This window comes from Xyrauchen texanus, chromosome 32 (assembly GCF_025860055.1).
Source record: "Xyrauchen texanus isolate HMW12.3.18 chromosome 32, RBS_HiC_50CHRs, whole genome shotgun sequence".
NCBI lineage: Eukaryota > Metazoa > Chordata > Actinopteri > Cypriniformes > Catostomidae > Xyrauchen > Xyrauchen texanus.
In genome coordinates, this window is record NC_068307.1 from 17,908,965 (window position 1) to 17,921,329 (window position 12,365).

Sequence of the window (12,365 nt, forward strand, 5' to 3'; positions counted from 1 at the left end):
GTGAAGTTTCCACAGTCAGTGATGATTTGGGGTGCCATGTCATCTGATGGTTTTGGTCCACTGTGTTTTCTCAAGTCGAGAGTCAATGCAGCTGTTTACCAGGAGACTTTAGAGCACTTCATGCTTCCGTCTTCTGACAAGTTTTATGGAGATGCTGATTTCCTTTTCCAGCTGGACTGGGCACCTGCCCACAGTGCCAAACTACTAGTAACTTGTTTGTTGACCATGGTATTACTGTGCTTCACTGGCCAGCCAACTCGTCTGACCTGAACCACATAGATAATCTCTGGGGTATTGTTAAGAGGAAAATTAGAGACACCAGACTCAACAATACAGACGAGCTGAAGGCCGTAATCAAAGCAACCTGGGCTTCCATAACATCTCAGCAGTGCCACAGGCTGATTGCCTCTATGCCACGCTGCATTGATGCAGTAATTCATGCAAAAGGAGCAGTATTGAGAGCATAAATTGGTCAAAAAAAGGTCAACATTTCTGTATTATAGATAATGGATTTTTGATTTCCATGAGCTGTAAGACGTAATCACCAAGATTACAACAGAAAAATGCTTGCACTGGCATGTCTTAAGGTCAATATTAGGTCAAAATGGCAAAAAAGAAACACCTTTCTCTAGAAACTCATCAGTCAATCATTGTTTTGAGGAATGAAGATTGCCAAAGAATCTGAAGATTTCATACAAGGGTGTACACTTCAGTCTTCAAAGACAAAGGACAACTGGCTCTAACAAGGACAGAAAGAGATGTGGAAGGCCTGATGTACAACTAAACAATAAGTACATCAGAGTTTCTAGTTTGAGAAATGTCCTCAGCTGACAGATTCATTGAATTCTACCCACTCAACACCAGTTTCATGTACAACAGTTAAGAGAAGACTTGGGGTGCAGGCCTTATGGGAAGAATTGCAAAGAAAAATACACTTTTGAAACATAAAAACAGACATTGGACAACAGATAATTGGAAAAGAGTGTTATGGATCTAAACCCCATTGAGCTTTTGTGGGATCAGCTAAACTGTAAGGTGCGTGAGAAGTGTTCGACAAGACAGCCACATCAATGGCAAGTGCTACAGGAAGTGTGGGGTGAAATGTCACCTGAGAATCTGGACAAACTGGCAGCTAGAATGCCAAGAATCTGCAAAGCTGTCATTGCTGCACGTGGAGGATTTTTTGATGAGAACTCTTTGAAGTAGTTTAAGAAGTTCTGAATTTTTTTTTTTTCCAAATTGTAATAGTAATTTTTCACGTTATTAATGTCCTGATTATAATTTGAGATCAGTTAAATGACACTTTGATAAATAAAAGTACCAATTCCTTCTCATAAGAGCAAAATCAGACTTTCGGCCTGCAGAGTATATCTATCTATATATATATATATATATATTAACCTTGATTTTTTTGATTTGTTGTTTTGTGGAAAATACTATAAATGTTTTTAAATATCAATATGTTTTCTCAGTTTTACTCCATTTGAGCCGAACAAAATGTGATTATTATATTATATAAACAATTATATTATTATTAATTTACTGTCTCCAGATGGTCACACCACTTAGATATTTTTTTACTTTAACCTTTAGAAAAGATTTTTTAATGACTTTAAACTCAGAAATGTAAAACATGTTCATCATAGTAGAGTGGGGCTGGATGTAGGCATGGGCAGGGGTGGGTTGAGCCCACCCAAACTTGAGTCCTGCCCAAAAATCAAACATTTGGGAAACACGGTTTTAAATAAAAATGTTTATTTTTTTTCTCCAATTTGTGCATTGATTAAAAGCAGTGTGGGAGTGGGCTGTGTACTCCCCAACTAATCACAAAACTGCACCAGAAATGTGAAGTGTTTTTCTATTTTTGTCATTGGCCGAAAGCAGTGACTCAAGAGAGTTATTTTGGTGCATTGCATGTTTTAAATGCAATAATTATAAAGTAGAGGTTGTGTGATGGATTTTTCAGACCCGCTCCCGCAGGATACCGTCCCGCAGAAAATTAAGTCATATTTTGTCCCACCTGCTAAAATGTTCAGTCCCACTCCTGTAAGATTCTGTCCCACTCTGGAATCATAGACTATTTTTTTACAATTTCCACCCAAAAAACAATAAAAATAATTAAAGAGAGAGAGTGAGAAAAAAAACATGTTTTGTGAACACAAACATTGCCAAATATCTGACTGACCTTTGGTTGGCCTTTCTTTAATAACTAATAAAAAAAATAAAAAATTGTTGATCTTGCGCAATAGACGAATAACACTCTGTGCCTTAAATACATTAAATCATTTTGAGGAACGTATATTTCATTTTTTAGATATTTAGATTTTGCGGGAGTTCTTTCTCCTGCACCCGTGCACACATCCTCCCACCAGTACCTGCACTCAGCAATCAAATCTTGTCTTGCTCCCCACTCTAATGCGCAGGGTCCCGCATCCAATATTGGCTGATAGTACTGTACGTGATCATGGCTGGATACACTGATTTGCGGGACACATGCTTGTGTTTCCCCTGTTGTTAATTTGGTCTTGATGACGTCTCTTTTATATACATATTTTTATAGTGCTGTGATAGTTTGTTGTGTACTGTTTGTCACTGCTTTTTAAACTACTCTATTTTTGCATTGAAAATAACCTTTGGTGCTTACATAGCATTAGCCTAATTTCCATCCATATAAATGTACACATATATTTTCAATGTTAAAATAAATATTAATACTCTTTAATACTGTACAAACGCCATACCCAGCAAACATGCCCATGTGGGCCCACCATGGACAAGTGTGGGTTTACTGCGGGACAGTGTTGGCAGGGCAATCCCACACTAATCCCACGTGGGCCCACAGCAGTTTTGCCCTTTGGGGACCCTATGTGGGCTTTCTGTGGGTAAGCCCCTGTGTCAAAAACACAAGACAGTTAAAACTTTGTTTTAAGATTACTGATGCTCTAGGGCAGTGGTTCCCAACTTTTATTTCCTTGAAGACCCCCCTCTTAAATGTAAGAAAAAAAAAGAAGAAAAAAAAGAATTACTGCTTTTATGTTTCTCTGCCATTTATTCTGTGATTTTGCAGAATATTTGCAAACATATAATTTTTAATAACATTTTAAAATGTATTAATTTTACAATTATAGTGGAACACACAATACACAATTTAATGATTCAAATTGTGATCAGTTAGTTCCACAAGCCTGAAACAATATTACCATAATCAGGCAGTCCAGAGATTGTAAACAATTAACAAATGTTTTTTTTATACTTAATTTATGTTTTTAAATGTTTTTCATTTGATTTTATACTTGATTTACTTATGTTTTAATTAATGTAAAGTTATATTACTATTCTAGTTAACACATTTATATATATATATATATATATATATATATATATATATATATATATATATCTATATATATATATATATATATATATCAATACTGCTGCAAAGAGGTTTCTAATACAGCTGCAGAGGTAGTGATTGTAAATTTGACATCTTTCTCTCTTCTGACTGATGTAATCCATCTCTCTATATTTTTTAATTAACATTAATGTGTTAGTGTTAGTAATAGTTATTAAGTGTTAGGGTTGTATTTGTATTAGTTTTGTATATTAGGAAACTATAACTGACCATCGGTCATTGACCATTACCTGTGGAAAAATTGAAGGTGCGTATGTCTAATGTTTTTACAAGTCATACTATAAACTCTAAATGTTTGTTGAAATTAAACTGACCTTCACTAGGTTTCATCTTAAGATTTGTAACGCGAAAAGTGTCGCGATTTATACACTGTTTATCATGTTTAGTTGGGAGAACCTCAACACACCCAAAAGTCGCAGTAGAAGGGTTACATAACTAGACATCACCCATAATATAAATAATACAATAAACACTAAACCGTAATAATCAAATAAATTCTTACCTCTCAAACATTTTCAAATCAAAAACACCAGATGCTACATCATGTGTCATCGTTCGCAGTTAACAGATAAAGATTAAAAATGCCCCTAGAAATCAATTTAAGGCGGTAAATAATTGCCCCTTAATGGACAAGTTCATTTCTGACACTGCTCTTCACTGTAACTGTCCAATAAAGGCAAAAAAATAAAATAAAACTTTGATATACTGATTTTATAAATACATATACAAGCCTTTTTTATTCAGTAAACTAATGCTGTGGCTCGTATATGTATTTATAAAATCAGTATATCACAGTAAGTGGTATCAAACTGATTATAGATCATATTTACCCCATTTTTTTATTTTTATTTTTTACATATACTTTTCAATTATTGTTTTCTTTCTCACTTAGATGCTGTGACAAAAAGTAACCGGGCCACAGGATCCGAAGTGGAAGCTGGGATTAAAATGTGGCTCCACAATGCTAGAGACAGGGATGGGGGAAGGAGCAGAAGGACCAGAAGATAAATGGCAGAGATCCACTGGTGCCCCCGAGGGGATTGATTTCTACTTAATGTATTCTAATGTGGTTCTAAGTGGTTATTGTTCTGTTAAAATGTATTTTACTTAGTATTTAATCCATGATCAGTTTTGTACTCAATTTTAAATATATATTTTCTTCATTTTTTCCTGGCTGTGAATAAATGCAATATTTGAAACATATGACTGTTAGTCTATAACTGCTACTTTCAACAAGTGCAATTATTCTGCATATGCTGTGGTATTCTGCAGGTACAAAGTAAGACTAAGACCAAACTTATTTTATTATTTGTTAAGGACCCACTGAGCACACTCACAGGGCGTACTGAGGCCCAGATACTGTGCCCACAGTATGCCCATACAACCTAGGGTTAAGCGGAGTAGGCCCCATACATATGACTGTTAGTTTATAACTGCTACTTTCAACAAGTGCAATTATTCTGCATATGCATTAATAGTAATGTTGTGGTATTCTGCAGGTACAAAGTAAGACCAAACTAATTGTATTATTTGTTAAGGACCCACAGGGAGTACTGTGGCCCAGATACCGTGCCCACAGTATGCCCAAACAACCTAGGGTTAATCAGAGTAGGCCCCTAGTAGGGCCCATTGTAAGCCCGCAACATGCCCACACTTTGGGCTGGGTCTGGGCTCTCCCCCCACTGGGGGCCCACTTTGCTTAGAGTGGGCAGCCCACACTGATCCCACACTTTAAGGCTGGCCCACTGGGGACTCACCTTGGCCCATAGTGTGGGGCCCACACGTGCCCCACATTTCACGCCGGTACTGGCATTTTCTGCCCACAGTGGGGCCACATGGGTCCCAAAGGGGCATGTTTGTTGGGAAGGCCTACTCATTAACTAACATTAAAACTGAGAAAAATGGCTTGAATTATATTGATGTGGATTTTGTATTAAATGCATTTTCACACAACAGTTTCTTTGAATTTCAGCATACTCCTCTGTCACTGGACAGATCATAAGAGCCCTGCTTCAGTCATAACTTAATTTTGAGTTTTGCCTTTGTAGGGCAGTATCATTAACTACATTTCTGTCAAACAGAAATAATTATCATCATTTAATATTATATGATTACTTCTCTGAGCAGTACCCATCTGTACCAAATGTAGGTTTTTATTTTTTTTTTATTTTCTCCCCCTTTTCTCCTCAATTTGGTATGCATAATGCAAGATGAATCTCAGTTGCCTCCACGTCAATCTGCGCATCTTATTACGTGGCTCGTGCTCCCGCGGAGACATAGTGCGTGTGGAGGCTTCATGCTATTCTCTGCAGCATCGTGCACAACTCACCACACGTCCCAATATAAGCAAGAACCACATTATAGTGACCACGAGAAGGTTACCCCATGTGACTCTACCCTCCCTAGCAACCAGGCCAATTTGGTTGCTTAGGAGTCCTGGCTCAGCACAACCTGGATTCGAACCTCCAGGGGTGGTAGTCCGCATCAATACTCACTGAGCTACCCAGTCCCCTTAAATTTAGGTTTTTAACCTTGGTGATATGTTATTGATCGCTCCATCTAATAGGCCTATATTCCCTTTCACTCCATCCTTATTTTCCTCCTTGATATTATTTCTCTCCAATCCATCCTTGCATTAAGTGGGGACTCTGATTTGTGTTTGTAATTTGCTTTAAGGCTTTAATTCGAATTACTCTGAAAGTGTATTGCTTTATTTTATTTCTTAGTAATGAAGGTAGTGTACCAAGTATAAGGTTCCACTTCAATCTTATGATGAATGTTTGTCAGTTTATTTATTTCAATATATTTTCAATATGGGGAATAAGTGTAAAAAAAAATTATATTTGGCCTTATGATCTTGACAATTACGCCATGTTACGCCAATTAAAGACATTAAATTAGTAGGGTTGACATGGTCTCAGTGGGAAAAATAATCTCGTTGTTGATTTCCTTCAGGACACAATTGGTCGTAACACCACATGTGCTGCTGTCGTCATCACTCTGGAACAGGAACTGTACACAGGCACTAAATCATACTTCATATAGTGTCTGAGTTTGTTTTCACGTCTTTTAAAATCGCGGACTGAAGCAACTATGACACATTTAAAAGTGTTCCTTCTGCTTCTGGCTTTGTGGGCCAGCTCGTTCGCCGACGACACGAACGATCAGCCCCAGCTCGAGACCACTAAATCACTCACAACCAAGAACATTTCCAGCATCAGTCCTGACGAGGCTAATAATAATACCAGCAGCACTAAAAGGAAATCCCCCGACGAGAGGTTCAGTTTGGACGGCGCGATGATTAACAGAGCTCTGTATGTTCTGATCGGAATCACGGCCATCGGAGTCCTTTATTTCTTAGTGAGAGCTGTCCGGTGAGTCTAAACATCTCATATGATGCGAAATGTATTAAAAACTCCAAAACATAGTGAGTGATCTACCTAGACATCATTTTGGGCATCACATGCGCTTTTGAACGTTGGATTCACGCGAACATTCGGAACGTGTCAATGATTCGAACACTCTAAACGAACCATTCGATTCTTACGTTCGGAATGTGCCTATTATTCCAAAATATGCAGTCTAGGTTTGTTGCTCACTATGTTTTGAGACAGCCTTTATGTCGTTTAGATTTTAGTGTGTCGAAGATACCTAAACATAAATTTAGGCATGGTGTGCGCATGCGCACTGTTGGGTTCTCCAATGATTCGAATGCTCGAAAAGAGCCATATTCCTAAAAAGTATGTTTTGGGCGGCAGCTCACTAGGTTTTGATGCAGCCTTTCTGTAATTTGGCATTACCTTTGTGGCATAATGTTGTAAATTAATAATAATTAAAAATAAATAATAATAATAATTTCTACTCGTCCGTCCTTATAAACAAAAAAGAGCAGAAACTGAGGTTACAGTAAGGCACTTACAGTGGAAGTTAATGGGGCCAATTTTTGGAGGGATTAAAAGTAGAAATGTGAAGCTTAGAATTTTATTAAAGCACTTTTTTAAAAACTCATGTATAATTTGATCTGTAAAATCAAGTAATTTTTATTTGAATAGTGCTTTCACAACGCATTGTTTCAAAGCAGCTTTACAGGATTCCGTGCATTAACAGAAAATGAAACCATAATATTTATAAAGTCTTAGTCATCATCGTGTAGTTAGATTACATATAATTGTAAATTGTCTATAAAAATTGTATTTAAAATTGTTTTAATTGTAAAAACTTGTAATTTTTAACTACAGAGGTACTGAACTGTAGAGATGTTGTTCAGTTGATTGTTTAACCTGCCTCAAATATTCCCTCACTTAAGTCTGAAGAAAACAAGTGTTCAAAGGAAGAAATATGGGCTCCTTTCAAACTATGATGACACAATGGAGATGGCACACCTGGAAAGCGATGAGGAAGACACCACAGTTTATGAGGCCAAATCCTTGAAAAGGTAGTCAAACAACAGATTGTTCCATCAGATCCCTCTGTGGTGTCACCATCAAACATATACCTAAATAATTCTCAGTATTCAAAGTAGTCTCTTATAAACTTTAGACCATGGACTGAGATTGTTCTGATGCTGCATTTTGGAAATACCAACAATAGTGTCTTGTCTGATATGCTGTCTTGTTTGCTTGTTTCTACAGATGAACCTCTGGTGGTGTTTGACACTTCCAGAAAGAAAGAATGTTATGAAGACAATCCCATGATTTCCACTAAAACAGTTGTCAAATAATTTTGTTGTCATTTTCAACAACTGTGGGAGGACCTAGGATGCTTTTTTCCCAAGAATAAAGCAGAATGTGTAGGTTTATACTAGACCAGTATTTTTTGGACTAGTATGACCAAAAATGTTTTGGTGTCGGAGGGAAATTATTGAAGGATCAAAACTGTGTTTTGTGCCAAAGTAAATTGATGGTAATAATTAATATTGTAAACAACTGCCCATCATTTCCAATACAAACACTGAAGGGCTGAAAGTTGTTTTTATGAATTTATGAGACTTTAATATAATTTGGACTTTGACTATTTTTAGATGTACCATCAAATTATGTTTGATGTGATTTTTTTTTTTTTTTTTTTTTTTAATGTTTTGTTTCAGATACATTTATATATTCTGTTAAAGGGATAGTTCACCCAAAAATGAAACTCCTCCCATCCTCATGCCATCCCAGATTTGTATGACTTTCTTCTACTGAACACAAATTAAGATTTTTAGAAGAATATCTCAGCTCTGTTGATCCATACAATGCAAGTGAATGGTGACCAGACCTTTGAAGCTCCAAAAAGTACATAAAGGCAGCATCAAAATAATCCATAAGACTTCAGTGGTTAAAATAGTGTCTTCTAAAGTGATCCAATCAAAATATTGATATGTTTCTCACCCACACTGATCATATCGCGTCTGAAGACTTTGAGTTAACCAATAGAGTCTTATGGATTACTTTTATGCTGCTTTTGTGTAATTTTTGGCACTAATGAAGTCTGGTCACCATTCACTTGCAATTTATGTACCTACAGAGCTGAGATATTCTTCTAATAATCGTTGTTTTTGTTCTGCAGAAAAAAAGCAATATGCATCTGGGATGGCATGAGGGTGTGTAAATGATGATTTTTTTTTTGGGTGAAACATCCCTTTAAATCTATCTTTCTTTCTTATGCTACTGCATAACCTGTACTGGGTATTGATTTAATATATGAATTCTGTTCATTGTCTTATGTTCAGATATGGATTCTGGAAATATAATTAAATGTGTATAAAATATTTGCCAAATACCAGCTTCTATAATAGATGCACTTTTATTTTTTATGGTTAAGTCACTTAAATCCAGGGTTTTGCTGAAGCTAAATTGCATCAGCCTGTCGTGTTTTGACAGTCATACTGACACTCCTCACACAAACTCTATCCTTCCATTTTGAAGTTTGTTTGACAAATAATAGAGGAGTTATATTTTTAGATACTAAACATTCCTAGCCTGTTTATTTAGGTTCCAAGCATAGTCATCCATGCTCATCTCTGTATTCAAAAGTAATTTGGCTTGTTAACTTAGTTTTCATTAGACTCATCACATATGAGACAGGTTGTGTATTACCTGTATGGGACTCACAGAAATGAAGCAAGTGAGGATGAACTAAAAGACTGCTCTTTTTCAAGCCTTTGTTTTCTACATGGGTGTGATTTTTGAGCTAGTGTTGGAAGAAAAGCTTTATAACACATAATGTGATCTTTGAATGAATCTTTTCTTGCATTGTTTAAAAGTGGCTAGCTTTTGAATGTGCTGTCAAAGCAGCAAGCCATCTGAGAGTAAATGGATCAACCACAGCATTCTCACTTTCCAGCTTAATGTAAGTGGTGTTATTGTTTAATGAAGCACATTGATCATATGGGTTTCTTAGACCTTTAGATAAGATGTGGAGAGTTTATGCATTTATTGAAATATTGATTACTGTCAGTTTGTTATGCATGAAGAGTCACTGTATTAATACAGTATTTAATGTACATAATTTGAATGATTCCTAAAGTGTGCCTTTCTATTGATATTTGTCCCCTTTTTGTAATTGCATTTGACTGGACATAATTTTGGGCTCTTTTTGTAATTAAATTATATTCTCTATTTTCAACCTTAAGTTTTTTGGGTTTTTTTCTTATTTTGTGTGAGGTAAAAAAAATCTTAATGGAGATAAGGATTGCTGGTAATCTGCAGATTATTTATATAATGTATGTGTGTGTGTGTGTGTGTTTACACATTTTAAAAAAAAATCTAACATAAAACAAAGGCAATCTGAGTAAACACATAATACAGTTTTTAAATGATAATGTTATTTATTGAAGCAAAAACGTTATCCAACACCAACTGGGTCTGTGTGGAAAAACTGATTGCCCCTTTATACTTAATAGCTTGTTATGCCACCTTTAGCAGCAATAACTGCAACCAAATGCTTCCAATAATTGGAGATCAGTTTTTCACAACGCTTTGGTGGAATTTTGGCCCTCTCTTTGCAGAACTGCTTTAGCTCAGCCACACTGGAGGGTTTTCGAGCATGTACTGCCCGTTTAAGGTCCTTCCACTGCATCTCAATCGGGATCATGTTAGGACTTTGACTAGGCCACTCCAAAACTTTAATTTAGCTTTTAGCCATTCAGAGGTGGAATTGCTTCTATGCTTTGGATCATTGTCTTGCTGCATAATCCAGTTGCGCTTGAGCTTTAACTCATGGACTGATGACCGGGTGTTCTCCTTTAGGATTTTTCTGGTCCTGAATCCAGGTTTCTCTGGCCCTGAAGCAGCAAAGCATCCCCAAACCATCACACTACCACCACCATGCTTGACCTTAAGTATGATGTTCTTTTTGTGGAACTCTGTGTTTGATTTACGCCAGATGTAACGGGACCCCTATCTTCCAAACAGTTCCACTTTTGACCCATCAGTCCACAGAACATTCTTCCAAAAGGTTTGATTCAGACAAGCCTTAATGTTCTTTTGGGTTAGCAGTGGTTTTCGCCTCGCCACTCTTCTATGGATGGCATTTTGGCCAGTGTCTTTCTGATTGTGGAGTCATGAACAGTGTGACCTTTATTGATAAGAGAGAGACCTGCAGTTACTTGGATGTTGTCCTTGGCTTTTTTTTTTTTTTTGACCTCCTGGATGAGCTGTCCCTGTGCTCTTGGGGGAACTTTGGAAGGTCGGCCACTTCTGGGAAGGTTCACTACTGTGCCAAGTTTTCTCCATTTATAGATAATGTAATTTACTGTGGTTCTTTGGAGTCCCAGAGCCTTTGAAATAGCTTTTGAACCCTTCCCAGACTGATGTATTTCAATAACCTTTTCCCCATCATTTCTGCAAATTCTTCTCACTGGGTGAGACCCTTTAGCCAAGTTCTTGCTGCTGAAAAAGTACTGTTTAGGTGTTGATTTGACTGAACAGGGATAGCAGTAATCAGGCCTGGGTGTGTCTGGTCCAGGTGAACCCCATCATGAATAGTTTATGTGATATGATATAGTTTATTTGAAAGAATTAAAAGAACAGTTTCATGTCTATCCTTGTTTGTTTTCATGTGGTCGAGGTTAATATGGGTTTTAGTAAGTACTTATTAATACGTTTCAGGCAGAGTATAGTACAGTGATCTAATTACACTGTAGATGTAATTAGTAGTTAGTATTAATAATTTTTAGAGTTTACCCAAAACTATATTAATCATGAAAGGCTGTTTATGGTTTAATAACAAAGTATTAAAACAAAACAATACACTAAATGATAATAATTACTATAACTGTCGTTTTAAACTGACTAAAAGTGTAGAAGAGTTTGTGCGTGAAGTGTCTTGTCATATTCCTTTACCTGGCAAGCATGTTCAACTAGTCTGTCGCATAAAGCAGCATTTTCATCATCTGTCTATGATTTGTTATGTTAGCTAAACAGTCTTAACGATGGATTTTTTTTTTTTAGTTTTTTTTTTACGGTTTTCAACTGAAACAAATTCAAGGTTGAACGATGTTAGTCAATTGAAAAAGCCTGTTTGCTAATGTGTTTTAACAAATGTGATTTAGCATGTCCATTACTGTAATTCCGTTAGTCTTGTATGTGGTTTTGGCAGTTAGTCTTTGTTTTTTAAATACGTTCTACATTTTTACATTTCACCTTGCCACGTTTTAGCATGTGCATAATTACCCGAAGCAGCAACTAGATGGCGCCACCTGCCCTCCTAATAGCAGAGCACGCTGTAACTCAATGGAGCTGACAGTGATCGGTTGTTTCAGTGGTTTAGATTGGCCTCGTTCGCGTCCTCTGTGTGACCCAGCCATTGGAGACGCTGAACGGAACAAATAATTATAATATTAAACATAATTATGTTGGAATAACAGACGTGTTTAATATGTTCCTAATTGTTCCAGATGTGACCACTCACTATCGGCACATATAGCTGTTCAAACCAAGGGTCGAAACGGGGTAAGTAAAATACACATATT

General features: G+C 36.6%; 1 protein-coding gene across 1 annotated transcript; it reads left to right on the top strand.

Moving 5' to 3' along the window:
- The first annotated feature begins 6,385 nt into the window (after positions 1–6,385).
- On the top strand, positions 6,386–10,016 carry LOC127626155 (protein FAM174C-like). Its single transcript, XM_052101738.1, has 3 exons — positions 6,386–6,786; positions 7,719–7,847; positions 8,044–10,016. Exons 1-3 carry the CDS (start codon positions 6,506–6,508, stop codon positions 8,045–8,047), a joined length of 414 nt encoding a protein of 137 aa, XP_051957698.1. The 5' UTR covers positions 6,386–6,505; the 3' UTR covers positions 8,048–10,016.
- The last annotated feature ends 2,349 nt before the right edge of the window (positions 10,017–12,365 follow it).

What these genes read in the sequence shown, in the direction of transcription:
- LOC127626155 (XM_052101738.1), top strand. Translation starts at nt 6,506, where the DNA reads ATGACACATTTAAAAGTGTTCCTTCTGCTTCTGGCTTTGTGGGCCAGC. An exon ending in TTCTTAGTGAGAGCTGTCCG is followed by an intron (nt 6,787 to 7,718) that starts GTGAGTCTAAAC and finishes CCCTCACTTAAG; the next exon opens with TCTGAAGAAAACAAGTGTTC.